General features: G+C 42.0%; 1 protein-coding gene across 3 annotated transcripts in view; it reads right to left on the reverse strand.

Annotated features, from left to right (window-relative positions):
* The window catches only part of LOC143808730 (cytochrome P450 2K4-like), a 162,426-nt gene that overhangs the window by 29,258 nt on the left and 105,334 nt on the right, over nt 1-27,834 (reverse strand). For all 3 annotated transcript variants that reach the window (XM_077291674.1, XM_077291672.1, XM_077291673.1), the window contains 3 exons: nt 12,901-13,061; nt 10,952-11,125; nt 9,174-9,315 (listed from right to left, as the gene is read on the reverse strand). In XM_077291674.1, coding sequence (XP_077147789.1) covers nt 9,174-9,315; nt 10,952-11,125; nt 12,901-13,061 — 477 coding nt within the window. The remainder of the gene's footprint in view (nt 1-9,173; nt 9,316-10,951; nt 11,126-12,900; nt 13,062-27,834) is intronic.

Raw genomic sequence — 27,834 nt, forward strand, 5'->3', positions numbered from 1 at the left:
CATCGTCATCTCCCTTAGGAGCCGGTTTTTTCTTTGTGTCAAAAAAAGACGGCTCTTTGAGACCATGTATTGATTATCGGCTTTTGAATAAAATCACGGTTAAATATCAATACCCATTGCCGTTGCTGACTGATTTGTTTGCTCGCATAAAGGGGGCCAAGTGGTTCTCTAAGATTGATCTCCGTGGGGCGTATAATTTGGTGCGGATCAGGCAGGGGGATGAGTGGAAAACCGCATTTAATACGCCCGAGGGCCACTTTGAGTATTTGGTGATGCCTTTTGGTCTTTCTAATGCCCCTTCAGTCTTCCAGTCCTTTATGCATGATATTTTCCGCGATTTTTTGGATAAATTTATGATAGTGTATCTGGATGATATTCTGATTTTTTCGGATGACTGGGACTCTCATGTCCGGCAAGTTAAGAGGGTTTTTCAGGTTTTGCGGTCTAATTCTCTGTGTGTCAAGGGTTCTAAGTGCGTTTTTGGGGTTCAGAGAATTTCCTTTTTGGGATATATTTTTTCTCCCTCTTCCATTGAGATGGATCCTGTCAAGGTTCAAGCTATTTGTGATTGGACGCAGCCCTCTTCTCTTAAAAGTCTTCAGAAATTTTTGGGCTTTGCCAACTTTTATCGTCGATTTATTTCTGGTTTTTCGGATGTCGTTAAGCCATTGACCGATTTGACTAGACAGGGTGCTGATGTTGCTAATTGGTCCCCTGATGCTGTGGAGGCCTTTCAGGAGCTTAAGCGCTGTTTTTCTTCTGCCCCTGTGTTGCGTCAGCCTGATGTGACTCTTCCTTTTCAGGTTGAGGTCGACGCTTCTGAGATCGGAGCTGGGGCAGTGTTGTCGCAGAAAAGTTCTGACTGCGCCGTGATGAGGCCTTGTGCCTTCTTTTCCCGTAAATTTTCGCCCGCTGAGCGGAATTATGATGTTGGGAATCGGGAGCTTTTGGCCATGAAGTGGGCGTTTGAGGAGTGGCGCCATTGGCTCGAGGGGGCCAGACATCAGGTGGTGGTATTGACTGACCACAAAAATTTGATTTATCTTGAGACCGCCAGGCGCCTGAATCCTAGACAGGCGCGCTGGTCATTATTTTTTTCTCGGTTTAATTTTGTGGTATCGTACCTACCAGGTTCTAAGAATGTTAAGGCGGATGCCCTTTCTAGGAGTTTTGAGCCTGATTCACCTGGCAACTCTGACCCCACAGGTATTCTTAAGGAGGGAGTTATCTTGTCAGCCGTTTCTCCAGACCTGCGGCGGGCCTTGCAGGAGTTTCAGGCGGATAGACCGGATCGTTGTCCGCCTGATAGGCTGTTTGTTCCTGATGATTGGACCAGTAAAGTCATCTCTGAGGTGCATTCTTCTGCGTTGGCAGGTCATCCTGGAATTTTTGGTACCAGGGATTTGGTGGCAAGATCCTTCTGGTGGCCTTCCCTGTCACGAGATGTGCGAGGCTTTGTGCAGTCTTGTGACGTTTGTGCTCGGGCCAAGCCTTGTTGTTCTCGGGCTAGTGGATTATTGTTGCCCTTGCCTATTCCTAAGAGGCCTTGGACACACATCTCGATGGATTTTATTTCAGATCTGCCTGTTTCTCAGAAGATGTCTGTCATCTGGGTGGTGTGTGACCGTTTTTCTAAGATGGTTCATTTGGTTCCCCTGCCCAAATTGCCTTCTTCTTCCGAGTTGGTGCCCCTGTTTTTTCAAAATGTTGTTCGTTTGCATGGTATTCCTGAGAATATCGTTTCTGACAGAGGAACCCAATTTGTGTCTAGATTTTGGCGGGCATTTTGTGCTAGGATGGGCATAGATTTGTCTTTTTCGTCTGCTTTTCACCCTCAGACTAATGGCCAGACCGAGCGGACTAATCAGACCCTGGAGACATATCTGAGGTGTTTTGTGTCTGCTGACCAGGATGATTGGGTTGCTTTTTTGCCATTGGCGGAGTTCGCCCTCAATAATCGGGCCAGCTCTGCCACCTTGGTTTCCCCGTTTTTCTGTAATTCGGGGTTCCATCCTCGATTTTCCTCCGGTCAGATGGAATCCTCGGATTGTCCTGGAGTGGATGCGGTGGTGGAGAGATTGCATCATATCTGGGGGCAGGTGATGGACAATTTAAAGTTGTCCCAGGAGAAGACTCAGCTTTTTGCCAACCGTCACCGTCGTGTTGGTCCTCGGCTTTGTGTTGGAGATTTGGTGTGGTTGTCTTCTCGTTTTGTCCCTATGAGGGTCTCATCTCCTAAGTTTAAGCCTCGGTTCATCGGTCCGTATAAAATATTGGAGATTCTTAACCCTGTTTCCTTCCGTTTGGACCTCCCTGCATCCTTTTCTATTCATAACGTTTTTCATCGGTCGTTATTGCGCAGGTATGAGGCACCGGTTGTGCCTTCCGTTGAGCCTCCTGCTCCGGTGTTGGTTGAGGGTGAGTTGGAGTACGTTGTGGAAAAAATCCTAGACTCCCGTGTTTCCAGACGGAGACTCCAGTATCTGGTCAAGTGGAAGGGATATGGCCAGGAGGATAATTCTTGGGTCACTGCATCTGATGTTCATGCCTCTGATCTGGTTCGTGCCTTTCATAGGGCCCATCCTGATCGCCCTGGTGGTTCTGGTGAGGGTTCGGTGCCCCCTCCTTGAGGGGGGGGTACTGTTGTGAATTTGGATTCTGGGCTCCCCCGGTGGCTACTGGTGGAATTGAACTTGTGACATCATCTTCCCTGTTCACCTGTTCTGATTAGATCTGGGTGTCGCTATATAACCTGGCTTCTCTGTTAGATGCTTGCCGGTCAACAATGTTATCAGAAGCCTCTCTGTGCTTGTTCCTGCTCCCAGACATCTACTAGATAAGTTGGACATTCGTCCATGTTTTGTTTTTGTATTTTGGTTCCAGTTCACAGCTGCAGTTTCGTTACTGTGTCTGGAAAGCTCTTGTTGATCAGGAATTGCCACTCTGGTATTATGAGTTAATGCCAGAGTCCTAAAGTAATTTCTGGATGTGTTTTGTTAGGGTTTTCTACTGACCATGAAAGTATGCTTTCTGTCTTCTGCTATCTAGAAAGCGGACCTCAAATTTGCTAAAACTATTTTCCTGCTGCGTTTGTTATTTCTTCTAAAATCACCGCCAATATATGTGGGGGGCCTCTGTCTCCTTTTTTTGGGCATTTCTCTAGAGGTGAGTCAGGTCTTATATTTCCCTCTGCTAGCATTATTTAGTTCTCCGGCCGGCGCTGGGCATATAGGGATAAAAAGTAGGACATGCTACCTGGCTACTTCTAGATGATGCGGTAGGTTTAGTTCATGGTCAGTATAGTTACATCTTCCAAGAGCTTGTTCCTATAGAGGCTTATGCTAGTTCTCTGGCCATGGAGATCATGACAGAGGAGACTGAAAACTTGCCAATTGTTAATCCTGACATTCCATGTGCAAACACTTATCACACTCCTTTCAAGGATCCAGAGAGCCCACAGTCAGCTGTAAATAAAGCATTATGTGCATCAGTTCCTATACAGAGTGAGGAACAGTCCAGTGAATATCTGGATGAGATAATTGCAGATGTTGAAGGCCTTGCTACAGATGCAAATACATTTCCAACTGACCATGGTAACTTCCCACCAGATATTAATGACAGTTAAGCAAAGAGATTCATAATTTCTCAGCGGTCTTGTAGGCCATTTATAACATTTCCACGATATGAAAAAAAGGGAGGACACTGTTTTTCGCAGGTATTTTACACCAAGAAAACACGAGCTGGAGTATTGATCCCACATTAATGGTTGTGTTATTCTCCAATCCTAGACTGTGCCTACTGTGAACCATGCTGGCTTTTTGCTGATCGAAGCTTTGGTGCTTACAATTCAGCATGGGTGGATGGTGTGAGAAATTGGTCTCACCTAACACAGGCAGTGCATTACCTTCTAACACTCTCGCACCCCTCCAGTCCGTCCTTAACTCTGCTGCCTGACTAATTAATCTCTCTCCTCGCTACGCTCTTGCTCCCCTCTTTGCAAATCCCTTCACTGGATCCCAATTTCCCAGCATATCCAGTTTAAACTACTAACACTGACCTACAAAGCCATCCATAACCTTTCTCCTCCGTATATTTCCAAACTAATCTCACAATATCTTCCCTCACGTAATCTCTGGTCCTCCCAAGACCTCCTTCTCTCCTCCACGCTTATTCGCTCCTCACCCTATCGCCTCTAAGACTTCTCCCGAATATGCCCCATCATTTGGAATTCTGTGCCCCAACACAACTGATTATCCACTACATTTGGATCCTTCAAAAGAAACATGAAAACACTCGTCTTCAAAGAAACTTACAGCCTGTACTGACCACACGGCCACCTCAACACCATCGAGCTACTGCAACCCTCAACCTACTGTCTCCTTCCCCATAATCCTGAAGAATATAAGCCGGCAAGGGCAGGGTGCTCTTCCCTGTAATGAAATAATAATGAAAGCTCCATCCTGCACATTAATGAGTGCTTGTTGATGCAGCATTGGCACAGTCATGGTACTGTAGATGAGGAAATTGAGACGGAAATTAGAAAACAAAAAACTTCTGGAGGCAAGGTCTTGACAGAGTGATTAATGTGACCTTAAGGGTACCGTCACACAGTGCCATTTTCATCGCTACGACGGCACGATTCGTGACGTTGCAGCGTCGTATAAGTATCGCTCCAGCGTCGTATACTGCGGTCACACGTTGCAATACACGGCGCTGGAGCGATAATTTCATGACGTATTTGCGATGTAGAAGCCATTGGTTACTGTGCGCACATCGTATACAACCTGTGTCACACAATGCAATCATGCCGCCACAGCTGGACACTAGACGACGAAAGAAAGTTTAAAACGATCTGCTACGACGTACGATTCTCAGCGGGGATCCGGATCGCAGTAGCGTGTCATACACAGCGATATCGTAAATGCATTGCTGGAACGTCACGAATCGTGCCGTTGTAGCGATCAAAATTGCACTGTGTGACGGTACCCTAACACTGGCAATGTGTAATCTTCCTTTTAGAGGTCACACAGAAGTAATATGAAAAATAGATATTGGAATGCACACTGAGGTATTTCACTAACGAAAGTGCCAACAGAGGGGATTGGTGAGGTCCCTCATAGACTATATGGAATAAATATAATTTGCACACTCCTTTTGGATGTAAACAAAATGTATTTTATTACAGTTCAAGACAGAAGAGCAACCTTTGAGTATCAACGTGTTTCTGCCAAACAGGCCTTTTTCACGACAGTTGCATTCAGTATGTAATCTCTTCTAGACAGGGATTTTCTCTTCCCTGGCAGTGCAATTTGTTAAGTCTGAAGGGTATTGTTCAAGAGATATCCATGAGTAAGTTGAAAAGCCTGTACTTCACATGTACCGGAACGGTGCAATCCTTGAGGAAGAAATTGTTCTAAGTATTGAAAATAAGAGTCTTGACATAAGTAGATGTCATGGGCAACGTTATGATGGGGCAGCAAATATGAGTGGCATATATACTGGGGTTCAAGCAAGAATTTAAAAAAGGGAACCTAGTGCACAGTATATACATTGTGCAGCTCACAACTTAAACCTTGCTGCAAACTATTCCATAAGATTCATCCCGGAACTAGGAAAATTTTATGATCTCATTGAAAAATTGTACCAGCTTTTTGGCGACAGCAGCATCAAACAATGGACTTTATTATCAGAGATATCATCAGAGTCTAAAACTGATAAGATTAGTCTGAAGAGGTTGTGTCCAACTAGATGGTCTTCCAGGAATGATTTGATCATGGCATTGAGGTATCGCTACACTGATAACCTGAAGGCACTGACAAAAATTATCCTAAAGTTAGACAAAAATTCCAGTGACAGCAATGATGCCGCTATCTTAAAGAAAAAACAACAGCACCTTTGAGTTTCTGATCACAGTTGTCACAGAGTCTACAATTCTAGATGGTGTTGGACCAATTTCAAAGTGTGTGCAAGCTAAAGACGCAAATCTTGAAAAAGCAACACTCTTACTTAAAAATGCTGTTGAAGTTCTTAAAGAGTTCAGAAAAAAACTACCAGGGAGCAAAAACCAGTGGCATGCAATTGTAAGAGAAGTGGGGAATAGACGTTGCATTTGAAAGAAAAAGAAATAAAGGTGTAAAAAGACAGTATGATAAATTGTGCGAAGATGAATGACTCTGCGATGCTGAGAAGTACTTCCAGGTTAACATCTTTAACTCTTGCTTAGACACAATTATCATGCAATTAAAACAAAGATTTCAAAGTCTTCATGCAACAATGAATAAATTTAGAGCAATCCTTCCCAGCTCACTGCGATCTGCATCTGATATAGGAACTGCATAAGGATGGAGAGAACCTTGCAAACCATTTCAAAAAAGACTTTTCACCAGCTCTTCCTACATGACTCATCTCATTCAGAGTTTGCTTAAAATCACAAATTGCACACATGACCACTGTGGAAGAAATTGCCAAGCTATTGATTGCTGACAACAGTGTGCTAGTTCCAAGTTTTCCAGAAGTATGTACAGCATATATTTTGTTCTTATCGTTGCCAGTAACAGTGGCTAGCGCTGGACGCTCCTCGTCAAAACTAAAGTTAATAAAAAACTAAATGAGATGTATGGAGTGCCCGTCAGGGTCGTGGGGTACTCGGGCCAGATCCAACGGTTCTTCAGGGGGTTGTCATGGTAGCAGTGACCCGGTCCGTGGCCCTGGGTGTCCAATAAAATTAATGAAAATGAAGGGGAAATAGAGTTTATAGGGGGTTTGTTCGTGACGCCACCCGTGGTGCTTGGCAATAAGGAAAATGGCCGACGCTGCGGTTCAGGTCCACTGGGGCAGTTGGTGATGCAGCGGAGATGTTACAGCTCTCCTCGGGTAGAGCTAGGCCCCAGGGCAGTTAAAGAACTAAAGTCAATGATGGTGAATGTTGTGATGCAGGGCACGTGACGCAGTAATAATTCAGAGGACACAGCAGGGTGCAATTTCCACAGTTCACTCACAGTTCTTATATGCAATACCAGCCGGGTGCTGTGTCCTCCAGGTCCGTGGTCCAGCCAGCTCTCAGGTAGTCTGGAGTACACTTTGCGCAGACCCCTTTCTTATGTTCCTTTCCTAGCTGTCTCAATGCGCTGGCTCTTGCCTCTCCTGCTCTGCACCTTCACACACAGTGTCAAAAGCCAGCAGCCTCGGACCTTGTCGGGCGACGTCCTCCTGGTTCCCTTGATACTATGTGGCTGCCTTTTTGGCAAATGTGTGTGGCTGTGGCACATACAGTTATCCCAGCCTCTGGCTTGCTAGCTGAGCCTTATAGTTCTCCACAAGTCTGGAGGCCGGTTCCCCCACTGTGACTTGGCCCCTCCATCCAACTACAGTTGGCGTGGATTTGGGCCCCATGGGTGGATTCCTCACTACCCTAGAACACATTATCTTCTTCCTGTCAGGAGCTTCTCTCTATCTTCCTTGTTCTCTCTCTCCATCCTCTGGTGCTGGGACGAGCTCCTCTCTGCACAGGTCCCCAGCTCCAACTGACTAACTCCCTAACTGACTCCTCCCTCTTGTTTCTATGACAACTCCTTTCTCTCCACCCACAGCCTCTACCTAGTTCCCTCCAGACCTATAGAGGTCTAGTGTTGGATGCCAGTGTGTGGGTACCGGGTAGTGTCCCCTCCTTGCCCGAGAGCGGAGTACCATACCTCTGGCTGAGGTGCAGTACCTCTGTGGCGACTGGACCCTCAGGGGCACCACATGGGACAAGAAAGGCTAAGTGGACTAGCTATGCAGTCCATAGAAAATTACTGTGCTAGAATGATTAACTTAAATAAAATTATTGATGAATTTTCAGAAAAAAAGGCCAGAAGAATGAGTTTTAAGTCAATTGTTCACACCTCCACAGGGTTTTGCTGTTTGAAATACATTTTTCAGTGAACATTTCTAAATACAAGCATGTGAATGGCTGACTAAAGCCTAGGTGTATTGATTTGAATTAGTAAAATGGATGTTTTTTCGCATTTGGCAATAAAGGGTAAAATTGTTTACTAATTATTATGAAATGGGTTTTGGACAATCCATTCAATTTTTTACTATAGGCCTCAGATCTAGCAGGCAGTTATTTCCTAACTAACTGCCTGTCCTTCCCCTTGCAGATCTCTACCAGATCAGGGTAGTCACAGATCACTACTATTGCTTCTGTTGACGTCACATCAACAGAACAGCAGCTTCTCTTCTGCTCTGTTGAAGGGCTGTGACTGCCAGCGTTATGCTGATTGACATCTCCCCATTGCATAACTACGGGGAGCCGGCTGTTGAACAGCATGAGGTCAGTAGTCATGCCCCATAAACAGAGCAGCCCAGAACATGAAGAGCTGCTCTATTGACATAAAGCAGCAGGATCTGTGGCAGGAGCAGTCCTTGACCACTCTAGGCCAGCACAGAACAGGTGGGTAGTTAGCAACTACCTGCCTATCGGTTCATAGGATCATAGTAAAATAATAAAATGGTCCTGGACAACCCCTTTAAGTTTTGAAAAAAAAAATCAAATTCTCCTCACTACAGTATTATTTCCTCCAATTTATAAAGTAATAGCAGTCTGTGCTGACTGATAAGTCATAGGCCACAATAAGCACATCCAGATATGGCATCAATTGCTTGACTGCTTTGTGTTATACTCAGTTGTTAAATATGGAACTTAAATGTATTATTTAGATTTGATTTTTGTGTTCTAAACTGGTAATAAATATTACAACCTATATATGTTTACATAACTTTGTTGCAGTATGGGGGGGCCCGGGAAGGTTTCTGGCACAGGGGCCCTCTGCAATCTGTGTCTCCCTCTGGAGATTTAGATAGTCTGCAACTAATCTTGCTTGGCCTCACTCAATACAAAGGAATTGAGCTAAGCCACGGTCTTCTAGTCAGAAACTGCATGCAAATTGCACACTTGTGGTCACCACCCTCTTCCTGACAGCGTGCGTGAGCAACCTGCAAGCATTCAGAAATCTTTTCGCAAAAGACTTGACCACCTTGACCCTATAAACAGTTTTGGATTTTGTTATATTTCTGAAAAAACAATCACAAATACAGTTTCTTGCCCTACGCCCAATCCATTAACCCAATAAGTTGTTTTTCCTAGTTTGTATAAAATTATTGCACAAACCATGCTATCATAAATAAATTACCTTGATAATGAGGATATTTAATCATCATCAGTATACACCAGCGGATTGTGGTAGATGTGGTCTCTGTCCCCGCAGTAATAATAGATCTTATCAAAGCGGTCAGGTTGTCATTATGAAAATACGACTGGGCATTTGCTTTTTCCTAAAATATCCAGAAATAGAAGGTTTAGATTTTTTTTCAAACATTTCCATTGAAAATTTCTAGTGTGTTTTTTTAGTAATTACTTATTAAGACATATTGTAAAATAGATTATTTTGGACCTTTAAATGAAAGAATTGAAAAACAAAAAAGAAAGTAGCCAACTATCTTTTCCAGGTTAGAGTGGGGAGGTTAAAGATGCAGATCCTATTTAATCATTGGATTTCCACCAGTTTCTTTGACATGAAATGTAAATCGAATGTGTCCTCATTGCCTCTACAAAAGCTACTTTCTAATACACTAAGATATCCTGACCTAAAAAATAATTAACAGATGTATAGAATTTCACTGCAATGAATTTGGCCCAGCTGGGAACGCAGCCTCAGTGACCTGCGGTAACATGGATGAGGTCACCGCTGCTCACTAATGCTGTTCAAAAATACAGGGGAACCCACGTTGTTTTTTTTAATTATTTAATTAGAGCGCAGGCGCCGGCTAATGAATATTCCAATCAGCTGCCGCCTGCTCTCACTGTTATTAGCGGCAGCAGGCTTCGGTTTGATGGGAGCAGTTGTCCCATCAGCCGACACCAGTGACTGGAGGTAAACTTTATACCTCCAATCACAGCTGCAGGGAACTGCAGCTGTCTGACTGGTGGTAATGATTTTACTGCCTATCAGAAACAGTGTTTTCTGCGCTGTCATGTACATGACAGCGTAGCAAACACTGGTTGTTTGGGCCCCCTATTCAAGCGAATGGGGTTCGGGTCCGGGTAATTTTCTGGTTCCTGAACCCAAACTTTTTTTTAACTGTTTGGAAGAATCCACCAGACCCAAACATACATCCAGAGGTCCACCCATCTCTAACAGTGACACCATATTATGTGCCTAAGATACAAACAAGAGCCCTTTTGAGGTGAAAATTCTTACAACAATGGGTTTTTAATCTGTGAAGAGACTTTCAGTGCAACGCTAAAGAGCATGTTACAGAGTAGGAGGAACTGACTAGAATAATATAGAAATATATTCTTGTGAGAGAAGATTCATTATAACTTGTGTTATAGTCACAGCAGTGGTCCCATTTAGTGATGAGCGAGTATACTCGTTGCTTGGGTTTTCCCGAGCACGCTTGGGTGATCTTCGAGGATTTGTTAGTGTTCAGAGATTTAGTCAACTGCATGATTTATGGCTGTTAGCCAGCCTGAGTACATGTGGGGGTTGCCTGATTGCTAGGGAATCCCCACATATAATCAAGCTGCCTAGTAGTTGCAAATCATGCACCTGCTGCAAGGAAAACTAAATCTCCGAACACTAATAAATACTCGGAGACCACACGAGCGTGCTCGGGAAAACCCAAGCAACAGTACACTCGCTCATCACTAGTCCCATCAGCTGGCATCAGTGGGTGGCTGGAGGTAAACTTTATACCTCCGACCACAGCTGCAGGCTCACGCTGTCATTTGACAGCGTGGGAACCGCGGATGTCTGACTGGTAGTAATCATTTTACTGCCACAGTAGATATTCGATACAGATGCCAAACTTTACAGTTCGGGTTCGCCCATCTCTAGTTCCTATATTAAGGAAAAAAACAATGAATTCACAAGTGTGTCAGCAGTCCTAGACAAAAAAAATAGAGTACCATGCTCTGCTTTGCAAGAAATGCACCAACGAAGCTTCGCTGATCATTCATGTCCAACTCTTTAAGATTCTTCATAAATGTGCACTGAATAAATGTATGCAGCTCCTTGACATTCTTCTGAAATCTTTTGTGGCTTCCTGGTAAAATACCCAGAACTGGATATAAATTGTATAACTGGAATGATAAAATGTAGAAAAAAAAAGTTAACTGTACATGATAGTGTAAAACAACATGGACACCTCTCCTAATATATGTATGCTGGAATTACAGATCTGCTAGATCTGCCCTGGTCACCTGTAAGTGTTATTATTGTGAAGTGTTTAGGAGTTACAACAGTTTAAAGGGTTATTTCTAGTGATCGGACACTCTGAGGTCTCTTACCACTGTATCCATTCCCTTTCAAGTTACTTAGCACAAGAACAATCTTAGTAATGTCAAAGTGATGTTCAACATAATTTTATTTTCTTTCCGCAATATTGGTGGCTTGCTTCAACATAAATGCAAAGATAATGTGTGAATTAATTGCAGCAGCACTATAACCTCACTCGAAAAGCAAGCAGCAACTTTGTTTCCCTCCATGGTCATGCTTCACAGACAAAAAGACTTTGCAATGCCTCACCCTTAAAATTAAATCTGTGTTATTCTCCTTTCTCATGCCGTAATCTTCCTTACTGTTCTGCTGTCACACATGATTTGCATATATATATATATATATATATATATATATATATATATATATATATATATATATACTCACTGGCCACTTTATTAGGCACACCTGTCCAACTTCTTGTTAACACTTAATTTCTAATCAGCCAATCACATGGCGGCAACTCAGTGCATTTAGGCATGTAGACATGGTCAGGACAATCTCCTGCAGTTGAAACCGAGCATCAGTATGGGGAAGAAAGGTGATTTGAGTGCCTTTGAACGTGGCATGGTTGTTGGTGCCAGAAGGGCTGGTCTGAGTATTTCAGAAACTGCTGATCTACTGGGATTTTCACGCACAACCATCTCTAGGGTTTACAGAGAATGGTCCGAAAAAGAAAAAAAATCCAGTGAGCGGCAGTTCTGTGGGCGGAAATGCCTTGTTGATGCCAGAGGTCAGAGGAGAATGGGCAGACTGGTTCGAGCTGATAGAAAGGCAACAGTGACTCAAATCGCCACCCGTTACAACCAAGGTAGGCCTAAGAGCATCTCTGAACGCACAGTGCGTCGAACTTTGAGGCAGATGGGCTACAGCAGCAGAAGACCACACCGGGTACCACTCCTTTCAGCTAAGAACAGGAAACTGAGGCTACAATTTGTACAAGCTCATCGAAATTGGACAGTAGAAGATTGGAAAAACGTTGCTTGGTCTGATGAGTCTCGATTTCTGCTGCGACATTCGGATGGTAGGGTCAGAATTTGGCGTAAACAACATGAAAGCATGGATCCATCCTGCCTTGTATGGAGCATCTTTGGGATGTGCAGCCGACAAATCTGCGGCAACTGTGTGATGCCATCATGTCAATATGGACCAAAATCTCTGAGGAATGCTTCCAGCACCTTGTTGAATCTATGCCACGAAGAATTGAGGCAGTTCTGAAGGCAAAAGGGGGTCCAACCCGTTACTAGCATGGTGTACCTAATAAAGTGGCCGGTGAGTGTATATCCAAAGTTATGAAATATCCACAGTATAAGATATAACTTGTGAAGGTCACTCCTGAGAACACGTCTTCATGCTGACAGGGCATGTCAGATCTCCCAGCCATCACAGAACTGGTAGAAGTTCCAGTGTTTGGATCACAACTAATTCTTTGTTGCTAACCCTAATTGGTAGTTTTTGAACAAACCAAGATAAATTATCCATAGGTAGAACTGTCCATTGCCATTATATAGTGACATTTATATTAGAAATATTATATTATAAGAAAGTAAATCAAGAAAAATAATAAGAGTAACCTAACTAAAACCATTTTGTCTGCCAGAAGCCGAATATTTTCATTAATTAAATCCAAGAGCCTGTTAAATTGTGGATCTTCATAATCCATACGATTCCCAAAAAACATTGAGACGATGATATTGGAAACTGCTGAGGATATGATCCTGGTGTTATCAAATGGCTCTCCTGGAAATACAGAAATCCAAGTTATAAAACATGTTCATCCCCTATAAAACATATTGAAGATTAGAATCACTGGTCAAATTTTAACCCTTATAACTTCCTAGCAAAAAAAACATTATTTCCAAAATTGTGCTGATGTAAAGTAGACATTTAGGCCCCCATGCTTATATTTTTGCTATTATCTGCAAAATTACTTTAGTTAGAATTTTGAAACTCCAGGTATTCCTCAAGTTTGTTGATAATATCCAGTTGTTCATATAGTTTTTTTCATAGGCATTATGGTGTACAATGCTTGTTTGGTGAAAACTACATCTGTACGAATTGGGGGCCTTTTAGGCCCCCGCTATTTTTATCATGTTCTCAGTAGTGTTTGTGTCTCAAGTTACTTTATTTGTACTCAGTAATGCTGGTAGAGGGGCCAGGGTGTGGATAATAACATGTGAGGATGTCATGTGATTTTTGGAGGGAGTGATAAGGCCATGACATCACCTCAGGTCCTTCGGAACACAGTAATGAGCTGTGTATAGAGTACTGAGGACAGTATACACTGTTAGCTAATTGCTGAAGGACCTGTGATAAGATAAGCTGTTGAGAGGAAATCTGATTCATTTTCAGTTTCTGTTTCTAAGAAGCTTGCAAAGGCTAGAGCTTGTGAGCCACAAAAATCCAGAGAATTGTACACCACCTAAAAGTATAAAAGGTAAGTGCAGCTGAGGGTGAGAGGAAGAAGGGGGGACATTACACTTACAGTGTGTCACACACAAGCAAAGAGTGGACAACCCTGATTCTGTTCATTGTTTTTTCTTTTAGTTTGCTAACATCTAGTCAGCAATGGCACACTCTTCCTCCAAGTGTCTGACTGACCAAGAGATTGAAGCGATTATGTTTCAAAGCGATGATGAAAGTGAACTATCTTTGTCTGATGAAGAATATCTGCCACCAGCTAATCAAACATCCTCATCCAGTGATTCCTCTGATGATGAAGTGAATCTAGTGGATCCTCAAGAAGTGATAAGCAGAACATCCAAAACGAATGTTTTTTGGGACAGTAAACCTACATTAGTCGGACGTACTCCAACACACAATATTGTGAGACAGGCTCAAGGAGCTGTGGGAAGTCCCAGTTACTTTACCCCTAAAGGTGTATTCTGTACTTATTTTTCTGACAATATTGCAGAAGAGGTCCTATTATGTTCAAACCTAGAAGGAAGACATATCGCTTCTGCAAAAAATAAGTCCTGGAAAAATATCTCAAAAGAGGAACTTTATGCATATATTGGACTTTTACTGCTGGCAGGGAGTCAAAAATCGTATGATGTCCCAATACGAGAATTATTTCTGGACCCACTTTCTGATCCACACTATAAGGCGACAATGTCAGTGGGCAGATATGAGAAAATTAGAAGAATCATTCGCTTTGATGATAAGCGAACTCGTGCAGCGAGGTTTGAAACAGACAAATTAGCCCCTATCAGTTATATCTGGAACATATTTATCTAAAATTGCACAAAACTTTACAGTCCTAGTACTAATGTTACTGTAGATGAGCGACTTGTACCGTTCAGAGGACCCTGCAAGTTCATACAATACATGCCCAGCAAGCCAGCCATGTACGGAATAAAAATCTTCTGGACGTGTGATTCTGCAAATTATTATGGCATAAATGGTGTAATCTACTGTGGCAAAGAGGTTGGTGCACCAGTACAGAAGGATCTGGGGTCTGAAATAGTCAAAACTCTTGCTGTTCCAATATACAATTCAGGTAGAAACATTACCAAGGACAATTATTTCACCAATGTTGAACTAGGTAATTTTCTGCTTGCAAAAGCTATTACACTTGTTGGTACTATAAAGCAAAACAGATGAGAAATTCCAGAAGCACTCAAACACAATCGTCAGCGAGCACTTTATGACAGTGTCTTTGGATTCAATAACAAAGCGACTTTGGTATCTTACAAGGCGAAGAAGGAGAAATCTGTAATTTTACTCAGTACCATGCATCACGATTGCAGTGTTGACAGCAATGACAAAAAATTGAAACCAGAAATCATCCTGCATTACAATACAACAAAAGGAGGTGTAGATAAAATGGATGAGATGGTGGGAGAATATTCGTGTAAGAGGCAAACAAAACGATGGCCTGTAGTGCTATTTTCAAATATGTCAAGCAACCAAGATTCAGAACTGAGCGGCACCAGGTAATTAGTGCTCTTCACAGGCTATGGGACATTCAGAACGGCTTTTCATCAGACTAAAGATCACAATGATGCATTTATGGGAGGTGCTCTACATGTAGCAGTAAAATAGAGTAATATGCTGTACACAACATGAAAGATGTGGCACTCACCCCGAAATTGCTGAAAAACAATGTCCTTCAATTCGCTTTATGCAGCTTTAGACATCTGTGGAGAGGCGGCAGGTACAGGTGATGGGTGAGGGGACAGGAAAGCGGACGACGGCCGTTTCGCACAAATGTGCTTCCACGGGTCCAAGTGCAAAATCAAGCATGTCATTTCCTTTTTAAGGGCATAGACAACTCAGTGAGAAAAACATATAAAAGTGCAAATAACGATAAAAATTTACATTTTGCAATAGAAAAAAACACGTTGTTTTACAGACATGGAAATAACTGACAATACTTATAAAAATATAGCCATATCAAGCTTATCATTAAGTCCTATTGGACCTTGTGCATTTGTTTTTAGTATCCACCTCGCTTCATGTTGGAGAAGGACTTTGTTACGATTAGCGCCCTGATGTGGAGGTTTACCTACTTCCAAACCTGCAAATTTTAACACATTAGGGTTTGCATTGTGGCTTTCTTGTATATGCTTAATTAAGCGTAAGGAACCTTTCCCTGAGGAGATGGATTTGTAATGTTCCCTAAATCTTGTAACTAATGGGCGGATCGTTTTGCCGATATAAAAGAACAGGCATGGACAAAAAATAACGTACACTACATATTTGCTTTTACACAAAATAAAGTCGTGAACTACATGGGTTATCGGACCATATGATGATGGCAGAAATTACAATTGCCGCATTTATAATTCCCCTGAGGCTGAGATTTTTCTAACCAATTGCGGTTTTCTGGGAGAAGGAGATCTCCCAAATTTTTTGTACGTTTATACGCAAATTGGGGTTGGTTTAACGTGATTTTTGATAAATCTCGATCATTTAATAAAACGTGCCAGTTTTTTCTAATAGCCGCATATATCTCTTTGTCCATTGGGCTATGTGTGAATGCAAACGTACATTTCTGCTGATCTCCACCTTTATTTTGGGCTTGTCTGTTTTTTCTACAATTTCTTAACAAGTCCCCTTGGGAGAGTTTGTAAACCCTAGATTCAGCCTCAGCTAATAATTGCGGTGGGTAATTTCTATTCAGAAAAGATGTTTTTAGTTCATCAATTTGTTTCTTAAGATTTTCCTCATCATTATTGATTTTTCTAAATTGTACCATCTGACTATAGGGGATAGATTTTCTTGTGCGAAATGGGTGCGCACTATTAAAATGAAGCAAGTTATTAGTTGCCGTTGGTTTTTTGAAGACTTTTGTAACCAACTTACCATTGGATATATCGATTTTTACATCTAGGAAATCTAATTCATTTTCACCAAAACAAGATGTGAAGCGCATATTATCCTCATTTATATTGTTTAAATGAGACACAAAATTGTCAAAAGTGCTTTTTGGACCATCCCAGATGATAAAATTGTTGTCTGCAAATCTCAAATATAATCGCATATGTTTCAAATATGGATTAGAAGTTGACGTTATGTGTTTCCCTTCAAAGACCGCTAAAAATAAATGAGCAAAATCGCAAGTGACGGGCGTACCCATCGCGGTACCTGTACATTGTAGGAACCACTTATCCACAAATTTAAAGGCATTGTGCGATAGGACGAACTCTAAGCCTTCCAAAATAAAGGAAATAAAATCGGGATCTTTGTCTGTTTTTAACAGAATTTCGTGTATCGCATCAATGCCCTTTATCTGTGGGATTCTCGTGTACAAATTAACGATATCTACCGAAGCTAAGGAGAAAGTCGGCTGCCAATCGATCATTTGTAAAGCCAGTAAAAAATCACCCGAATCTTTAACAAAAGACGGGATTTTTTGTAATAAGGGTTTCAATAGCCAATCTAAAAACTGGGACAAGGGTTTGGTTAATGAACCAATCCCCAAAATTATGGTGCGTCCAGGAGGATGTGTAGAATTTTTGTGAATTTTAGGAATGCTGTACCAGTTTGGTATCGTAGGGCATTCAGGTAGAAGTTTTTCCGCTCTATTTTTTGTTAGAGTACCTTTCATTACATATCTATTTAACAATGATTTTAATTTCTCTTTAAATTTAACAGTGGGATTAGTGTCTAGCGGTATATAGGTTGCTCTATCATTTAATTGAGACATGGCTTCATTAATGTAATAATCTTTGTCCATTATTACAAGATTGCCCCCCTTGTCCGCTTTTCTTATAATCACATCTTTCCACTGTTGCATCTCTCGGAGGGCTTTTTCCTCACTTGGTAATAAGTTTTTTGTAGGTTTTCGATACAGCATTGCCTCAATGTCTTTCAGAACCAAATCATGGAATAAATGTATCAAATTTCCCGGGGATATTGGTGGCATAAAACTTGAAGGGATTCCCCCTTTGAAAGTTTCCACAGGTGATTTAGTGTTGGTAGCCGTGTTCAGATATTTCAACTCTTGTGCGCCTTCACTTAAATTGGCTAATTGCCATATATTTTCAATATCAACCCTGTCTAATGAAGGACCTGCTATAAATCCAAGATTTCCAATTGAAGCCGGACTTTCTGTTGAAACTACGGATGTTTCAGCTTTTTTATATTTATTATTAACAAAAAACTTATGCAAATGTATTTTTCTTATGCTTTTGAACAAGTCTATTATGAATTCCGTGATATTAAACTCCTCTGGTAAACAAAAATTCAAACCAAAAGACAAAACTCTCTCTTGATCTGCAGATAATAATTTATTCGATAAATTTAAGACTTGAAGACCATTTTCAGCTGTCGTCCGCTTTCCTGTCCCCGCACCCCTCACCTGTACCTGCCGCCTCTCCACAGATGTCTAAAGCCGCATAAAGGGAATTAAAGGACATTGTTTTTCTGCAATCTCGGGGTGAGTGCCACATCTTTCATGTTGTGTACAGCATATTACTCTATTTTCAAATATGCTTGATGTAGCAGCCCTAAATTCATTCATTATTTATACAGAAACTCATCCGGAATTTCATGCACAGAGGAAGGACAGGAGACGCATATTCTTGAAGGACCTTTGTCATGAACTTGTAATGCCTCCCATGATAGAGCGAAGCGACTTGAAATGCTTGCCAAAGCAAACTAAAGAAGCAATGAAACGGTGTGGCGTACAGTTTCAGATTATTCCAGAGCCAGGAGAAAGAAAACGAAAGCGTTGTTTCATGTGTCCAAGAAACATAGAGAGGAAAACTGAGCGATATTGTTCCACTTGTAAGGAAACTGTTTGGAAAGAACACTCTTCTGAAAAAATAACATGTCAGAATTGTTTGGAAGACTAATATAATAGAAAAGAAAGTTAGAATAAAAATGTAGCTGCAGCTAGTTTGCTATAGATCTCTATGCGTTTTTGTGTGTTTTCATGTCTTTGTGTGAAATTTGGGAAAAAAAAGATTTTTTGGTGTTTTCTGTGAAAAATTATAATTAAAATTTTGTCCACTATTCATATTTTATTGAGCAATTTTGAAATAAACTTGTGAAAGTTATTTAAGTGTGTTTTTCTATATATGTATATGTATAGTTTTAACGTCATGCGTTCTAGGGTTAACAGAATAAAAATAAAAAAATTGAAATTTTCAAAATTTTTGCCAAATTTCCATTTTTTTCACAAATAAACGCAAAAATTATCAATCTAAATTTACCACTAACATGAAGCCCAATATGTCAAGAAAAAATAATCTCAGAATCGCTAGGATCCATTGAAATATTCCTGAGTTATTACCTCGTAAAGGGACATTGGTCAGAATTGCAAAAAAAATGGCCAGGTCATTAAGGTCAAAATAGGCTGGGTCATGAAGGTTAAAGGACGCATAACGTGCAACAGAAAAAACCTGTTATATTTGGGCACATAGCAGGGACAAAATGACCATGTCCTCTCTGTGGATTAGCTATATCACCACAAACATCAGTAGCTACACCAGCACCACCACGGCCACGCCTACATCCAAAATTTAATGTTATCCTAAATTTTGCAAGTGGATTTTCTAAACACTACTTGCAAAGAGATGTCGGATGAGTAGATTTATTTTTTTTGCAACAGTATTAAAAAACGACATGAGATAAATAATTTTTTAAACCTAGAAATTGCAAAAAAAAAAAAAACTGGCACCAGTCCAGAAACAATAGCTTTTGGGACTAGAAATAGCAACCAGTCGTCTGATGCCATATATTTATTTCACGCACTAGTAAAAAACAGACAGCAGAAAACAGTCCAGCAAAATTAGTTTTTGACCCTAGAAATGGCAACTAGACAACTGATGCCAATTATTTATTTCACAATCTAGTTAAAACAGACACCAATCTAGATATATTACAGACAAAGGACAGTATAGTGCCCAGTAAGAATCTGTCCCGCACTCCAGTTGTGTCCTATCCCTACACAAATGAGAGCATAATTGTCTGCCAATCACAGCCATGCCAATACTTTGCATGAATTTGATGGCTCTGGAAGAGCCCACAGTCTAAAAGAATATTGATTGATAGCCTCTAAACAAGCTTTATTAGACTGGCAAACTCAAACAGGAAAACCTACGTACAGTAAATAGTGCATTGTTCGGGGTTCGGTACTGGACACTACTTGTGCTGGGTGCCTTGACTGTGTGCAAGACATCAAGAAATCTGAAGATTACCAAAGGATTTTGGGTCTCAATGTATGGGTTTTGCATCCCAGCTCATGGGTCTTCCAGCAGAACACTGACCCCAAACATACTTCTAGAAGCATCCAGAAATGGATGGAAGTAAAGCACTGGAAAGTTCTGAAGTGGCCAGCAATGAGTAAGGATCTTAAAATTACAGTTGTTAAAAGGCACCCTTCAAACGAAAGACATGGAGTAGTTTACAAAAAAGAGTGGTCCAAAATTCCAGTTGAGAGAAGTGTGGAATTAGGTCCCATTTTTCCTCTTTTTTTGTGTTGTTCCAATACATCAAAACATGTGTAATTGCAATAATTTTCTGGGAGAAATACTTCATTTTCTGGAAAAATGTCAAGGGTGCTAACTAGTGATGAGCGAATATACTCGTTACTCGAGATTTCTCGAGCACGCTCGGGGGTCTTCCGAGTATTTTTTAGTGCTCGTAATTTTAGTTTTTCTTGCCGCAGCTGAATGATTTACATCTGATAGCCAGCATAAGTACATGTGGGGGTTGCATGGTTGCTAGGGATGGCTATCAGATGTAAATCATTCAGCTGCGGCAAGAAAAACTAAAACTCCAAGCATTGAAAAATACTTAGAAGACCCCCAAGCATGCTCGAGAAATCTCGAGTAACGAGTATATTCGCTCACCACTAGTGCTAACACTTTTGGCCATGACTGCATGTCCTAATTATAGACAGTAAACACAGGAGAGCAGGAATCCATCATTCTTGTGTGTGCAGTACATAGGAGACATTATTGCAGTTAGTCTACATCTACTAACTTATAGACATCTGAAAATTAGCAATAGAGACTACAGAGGGCAGAGGCGCAACTAGAGTCTGATGGTCCCTTACGGTCCCGATGCAAGATTTGGACCTGTCCCTCCCTTCCTGAATAATATATACTGCTCAAAAAAATAAAGGGAACACTGAAATCCCACATCCTAGATATCACTGAATGAAATATTCCAGTTGTAAATCTTTATTCATTATAAAGTGGAATGCATTGAGAACAGTAAAACCTAAAGAAAAACAATGTAAATCACAACTAATATCCCATGGAGGTCTGGAGTTGGAATGATGCTCAAAATCAAAGTGGAAAATCAAATTTCAAGCTGATCCAACTTGAGTGGAAACATCTCAACACAAGGAAATGATGCTCAGTAGTGTGTGGCCTCCATGTGCCTGTATGACCTCCGTACATCGCCTGAGCATGCTCCTGATGAGGAGACAGATGGTCTCCTGAGGGTTCTCCTCCCAGACCTGGACTAAAGCATCTGTCAACTCCTGGACAGTCTGTGGTGCAAAGTGACGTTGATGGATGGAGCGAGACATGATGTCTCAGATGTATTCAATCGGATTCAGGTCTGGGGAACTGGGGCGGGCCAGTCCATTGCTTCAGTGCCTTCATCTTGCAGGAACTGCTGACACACTACAGCTACATGAGGCCGGGCATTGTTCTGCATTAGGAGGAACCCAGGGCCAACTGCACCAGCATATTGTCTCACAAGGGGTCTGAGGTTCTCATCTTGGTACCTCATAGCAGTCAGGCTACCTCTGGCGAGCAGATGGAGGGCTGTGCGGCCCTCCAAAGTAATGCCACCCCACACCATTACTGACCCACTGCCAAACCAGTCATGCTGAAGGATGTTGCAGGCAGCAGATCACTCTGGACGATGTCTCCAGACTCTGTCACGTCTGTCACATGTGCTCAGTGTGAACCTGCTTTCATGTGTGAAGAGCACAGGGCGCCAGTGGCGAATTTGCCAATTCTGGTGTTCTGTGGCAAATGCCAAGCATCCTGCACGATGTTGGGCTATGAGCACAACCCCCATCTGTGGACGTCAGGCAATCAGGCGATCCTCATGGAGTCAGTTTTTAACCGTTTGTGCAGACACATGTACATTTCTGGCCTGCTGGAGGTCATTTTGCAGGGCTCTGGCAGTGCTCTTTCTGTTCCTCCTGGAACAAAAGCTGAGGTAGCGGTCCTGCTGCTGGGTTGTTGCCCTCCTACTGCCCCCTCCATGTCTCCTGTGGTACTGGCCTGTCTCCAGGTAGCGCCTCCAGCCTCTGGACACTGCGCTGACAGACACAGTAAGCCTTCTTGCCACAGCTCACATTAATGTGCCATCCTTGATGAGCTGCACTTCCTGAGCCACTTGTGTGGGTTTTAGAGTCCATCTCGTGCAACCACGAGTGTGAAAGCACAACCAACATTCAAAAGTGACCAAAACATCAGCCAGAAAGTATTGGTACTGAGATGTGGTCTGTGGTCCCCACCTGCAGAACCTCTCCTTTATTGAGGGTGTCTTGATAATTGCCAATAATTTCCATCTGTTGTCTATTCCATTTGCACAACAGCATGTGAAATTGATTGTCAATCAGTGTTGCCTCCTAAGTGGACAGTGATTTCACAGAAGGTTGATTTACTTGGAGTTATATTTTGTTGTTTATGTGTTCCTTTTATTTTTTGAGCAGTGTATATATATACAGCACTGGCAAAAATTAAGAGACCACCACATCAAAACCCTGTCATGGGCAGCCCAATCTCCAAACCTGAACCCCATTGAAAACCTCTGGAATGTAATATAGAGGATGATGGATAGTCACAAGCCATCAAACAAAGAAGAACTGCTTACATTTTTGTGCCAGAAGCAGTGTGAAAGACGCGTGGAAAGAATGCCAAGACGCATGAAAGCTGTGATTAAAAATCATGGTTATTCCACAAAATATTGATTTCTGATCTCTTCCTGAGGTAAAACATTAGTATTGTTGTTTCTAAATGATTATGAACTTGTTATCTTTGCATTATTTGAGGTCTGAAAGCACTGTTTTGTTTTTTTTTACTTTGACCATTTTTCTTTGTCAGAAAAAAATACTAAATTTATTGCTTGGAAATTCAGAGACATGTTGTCATAAGTTTATAGACTAAAAGAACAATTTACATTTTACAAAATAATATACCTATAAAGAGAAAAAAATCAGATAAACTGAACATTTCTCAGTGGTCTCTCAATTTTTGCCAGAGCTGTATATATATATATATATATATATATATATATATATATATATATATATATATATATATATATATATATATAAATGTTTATATATATATACTAGCTGAAGAGCCCGGCGTTGCCTGGGCATAGTAAATATCTGTGGCTAGTTATAGCACCTCACTTCTCTTATTTTCCCATCACCCCTCTCATTTAGCACCTCACTTCTCTCATTTTCCCATCACGCCTCTCATTTTACCCCTCACTAGTGTTGAGCGATACCGTCCGATACTTGAAAGTATCGGTATCGGAAAGTATCGGCCGATACCGGCAAAGTATCGGATCTAATCCGATACCGATACCCGATACCAATACAAGTCAATGGGACTCATGTATCGGACGGTATTCCTGATGGTTCCCAGGGTCTGAAGGAGAAGAAACTCTCCTTCAGGCCCTGGGAACCATATTAATGTGTAAAATAAAGAATTAAAATAAAAAATATTGCTATACTCACCTCTCCGACGCAGCCTGGACCTCACCGAGGGAACCGGCAGCGTTCTGTGCTTAAAATGCGCGTGTTTCCTTCCTTCCGTGACGTCACGGCTTCTGATTGGTCGCGTGCCGCCCATGTGGCCGCGACGCGACCAATCACAGCAAGCCGTGACGTAATTTTGAGGTCCTGGAAGCCTAATTCTAGGCATTCAGGATTTTAAGATTACGTTCCGGCTTGTGATTGGTCGCGTCGCGGTCACATGGGCGACGCGACCAATCACAAGCCGTGACGTCACGGGAGGCAGGACACGTGCGCATTTTAAAATTACGTCACGGCTTGTGATTGGTTGCGTGCCGCCCATGTGGCCGCGACGCGACCAATCACAGCAAGCCGTGACGTAATTTCAGGTCCTGAATGCCTATTTCTGCATTCAGGACCTGAAATTACGTCACGGCTTGCTGTGATTGGTCGCGTCGCGGCCTCATGGGCGGCACGCAACCAATCACAAGCCGTGACGTAATTTTAAAATGCGCGCGTGTCCTGCCTCCCGTGACGTCACGGCTTGTGATTGGTCGCGTCGCCCATGTGACCGCGACGCGACCAATCACAAGCCGGAACGTAATTTTAAAATCCTGAATGCCTAGAATTAGGCTTCCAGGACCTCAAAATTACGTCACGGCTTACTGTGATTGGTCGCGTCGCGGCCACATGGGCGGCACGCGACCAATCAGAAGCCGTGACGTCGCGGGAGGCAGGAAACGCGCGCATTTTAAGCACAGAACGCTGCCAGTTCCCTCGGTGAGGTCCAGGCTGCGTCGGAGAGGTGAGTATAGCAATATTTTTTATTTTAAATCTTTATTTTACACATTAATGTTGTATTTTACACATTAATGTTGTTTCGATACCGATACCCGATACCACAAAAGTATCGGATCTCGGTATCGGAATTCCGATACCCGCAAGTATCGGCCGATACTCGATACTTGCGGTATCGGAATGCTCAACACTACCCCTCACATCTTTCATTTTCCCCCTCACATCTCTCATTTTCTCCCTCACTCCTCTTATTTCCCCCTCCTCTCATTCCCCCCCAACACTTGTCATTTCGACCTCACATCTGTCATTTTCCGATCACTCCACTATTTTCTCTCATTCCTCTCATTTTGCACTCACACCTTTTCATTTTCACCTCACACATCTCATTTTCACCTCCCACCTCTCACTTTCACCTCACACCTCTCATTTTCCCCTCGGTATATACATTGTTGTCATCTCCCTTATATATAGTATACACCTGTATGTCATCTCCTGTATATAGTATATACTTGTATGTCATGTCCCCTGTATATAGTATATACCTGTATGTCATCTCCTCTGTAAATAGTATATAACTGCTGTATGTCATCTCCTCCTGTATATTGTATATACCTATGTGTCAACTCCTCCTGCATATAGTATATACCTGTATGTCATCTCTTCTGTATTTAGTATATACCTGTATGTCATCTCCTCCTATATATAGTATATACCTGTATGTCATCTCCTGTATATAGTATATACCTGTATGTCATCTGCCCTGTATATAGTATGTACCTGCTGTATAACATCTCCTCCTGTATATACCTGTGTGTCATCTCCTCTTTTATATAGTACAGTATATACCTGTATGTCATCTGCTCCTGTATATAGTGTATACCTGTGTGTCATCTCCCCTGTTATGATCCTAGTGGCTTAGGATCACAAATCTAACCAGCTAAGTAGAAAATAATAGGACGAGCTCTGGGGATGTGGTAACTGGACTAACCGCAAACCTGATCCTAACCGCACACACTATAGGCAGCCGTGGAACGTTTCCTGAAATCCTAGATGTCTCTTCAGGGCCTGAGAAACTGACTACCCCTAAAGAGAAAGTAAAGACCTCACTTGCCTCAGAGAAATTCCCCAGAGATATAGATGCCCCCCACAAATAATAACGGTGAGTTAAGAGGAAAAGACAAACGCAGAGATGAAACAGGTTAAGCAAATGAGGCCCGCTAATGCTAGATAGCAGAAAATAGCAAGGGATCTGTGCAGTCAGTTAAAAACCCTATGCAAAAATATCCACGCAGAGAATGCGAGAACCCCCACACCAACTAACGATGTGGGGGGAGCAACTCAGCACCCCAGAGCACCAGCAAGCAGGGAAATCACATATTAGCAAGCTGGACAAAAACTCATCATATACTAGGAAACATCTTGAACACAGATGAGCAAAAATAAGCAAACAGAACTTAGCTTCTCTTGGAGAGACTGATAACGGATGTAGACAGGAGCAATCAGAATAGCACTGAATACAACGGCAACAGGCAAGGAATGAAGGACCAGGTGGATTAAATAGGAAACCTAACTAGCAGATGACGAGACAGCTGATCCTGCCAGAAACCTGCAAAATAACAAAAAGAGCCACCAGGAGGAGCCCAAAGAGAGAACTCACACAGTACCACTCATGACCACAGGAGGGAGCCCGGAAACAGAGTTCACAACACTCCCCTGTATATAGTATGTACCTGTATGTCATCTCCTCTTATATATAGTGTATACCTGTATGTCATCTCCTTCTGTATTTAGTATATACCTGTAAGTCATCTCCTCCTGTATATAGAATACTGTATATAGTATATGCCTGTGTGTCATCTCCCCTGTATATAGCATGTACCTGTATGTCATCTCCCCTGTATATAGTATATACCAGTGTGTCATCTCCTCCTGTATATAGTATATACATGTGTGTCATCTCCCCTATATATAGTATATATGTGTGTGTCATCTCCTCCTGTATAGAGTATATACCTGTGTCATCTCCTCCTGTATATAGTATATACCTGTGTGTCATCTCTCCTGTATATAGTATATATCTGTGTGTCATCTCCCCTGTATATAGTATATATCTGTATGTCATCTCCTCCTGTATTAGACTGTGTCAGTATTTTTACCTCAGTATTTGTAAGCTAAATTGGCAGCCTGATAAATCCCCAGCCAACAGGAAGCCCTCCCCCCTGGCAGTAAATATTAGCTCACACATACACATAATAGACAGGTCATGTGATTGACAGCTGCCGTATTTCCTATATGGTACATTTGTTGCTCTTGTAGTTTGTCTGCTTATTAATCAGATTTTTATTTTTGAAGGATAATACCAGACTTGTGTGTGTTTTAGGGCGAGTTTCATGTGTCAAGTTGTGTGTTGAGTTGCGTGTGACGACATGCATCTAGCGACTTTTGTGAGATGAGTTTTGTGTGGTGACATGCGTGTAACAACTTTTTGTGTGTCGAGTTGCATGTTACAGGTTAGTGTAGCAAGTTGTGTGCAGCAAGTTTTGCACATGGCGAGTTTTGCGCGTGGCGAGTTTTATGTGTGGTGCGTTTTGAGTATGTACAAGTTTTGTGTGAGGCAACTTTTGCATGTGTTGCAACTTTTGTGCATGTGGCAATTTTTCCGTGTGTGCAAGTTTTGCGTGTGGCGAGTTTTCCATGAGGTGAGTTTTGCACGTGTGGTGAGTTTTGCGTGAGCCTAGTTTTGCATGTGGTGAGTTTTGAGCTTCGACTTTTGTGTTTCGACTTTTATGTGGCAAGGTTGGTGTATGTGTGGTGAAATGTGTGCTGAGGGTGGTATATGTGTTCAAGCACGTGGTAGTGTGTGGCGCATTTTGTGTGTGTGTTCATATCCCCGTGTGTGGCGAGTATCCCATGTCGGGGCCCCACCTTAGCAACTGTACGGTATATACTCTTTGGCACCATCGCTCTCACTCTTTAAGTCCCCCTTGTTTACATCTGGCAGCTGTCAATTTGCCTCCAATACTTTTCTGTTGTGAATTCTGCTCTTGGGTTCCCTCCGGTGGTTGTTGGTGGTAATGCAGTTGTCTCTGGATTGCAATCCTGGGCAGGTGTCCCTGCTGATTGCAGTACTGACTGGGGTATTTAAGGTTGCAGGATTCATTAGTTCTTGCCAGTTGTCCATTGTTCTTGGAGGTTTTGGATCTCAGTCTGGTTCCCCTTGCCCTTCTGCCAAATCAGCAAAGATAAGTGTCTGGTTTTTGTTTCTTTAGCACACATGCTGTGTGCTTTACAAATCAGTGCTATTCATTGTTTTTTCTTGTCCAGCTCAGACTGTGTCAGGATTTTTTTCAGTCAACTTGGATTCTCAGGAGATGCAGATATACGTTCCATGTCTTTAGTTAGATGGTGGAATTTTTGTATTATCTGCTGTGGATATTTTCAGGGTTTTAATACTGACCACTTAGCATTCTGTCCTATTCTTTCCTATTTAGCTAGAGTGGCCTCTTTTGCTAAATCCTGTTTTCTGCCTGTGTGTGTCTTTCCTCTAATACT

Source organism: Ranitomeya variabilis, chromosome 2, assembly GCF_051348905.1.
Source record: "Ranitomeya variabilis isolate aRanVar5 chromosome 2, aRanVar5.hap1, whole genome shotgun sequence".
NCBI classification, from domain to species: Eukaryota; Metazoa; Chordata; class Amphibia; order Anura; family Dendrobatidae; genus Ranitomeya; species Ranitomeya variabilis.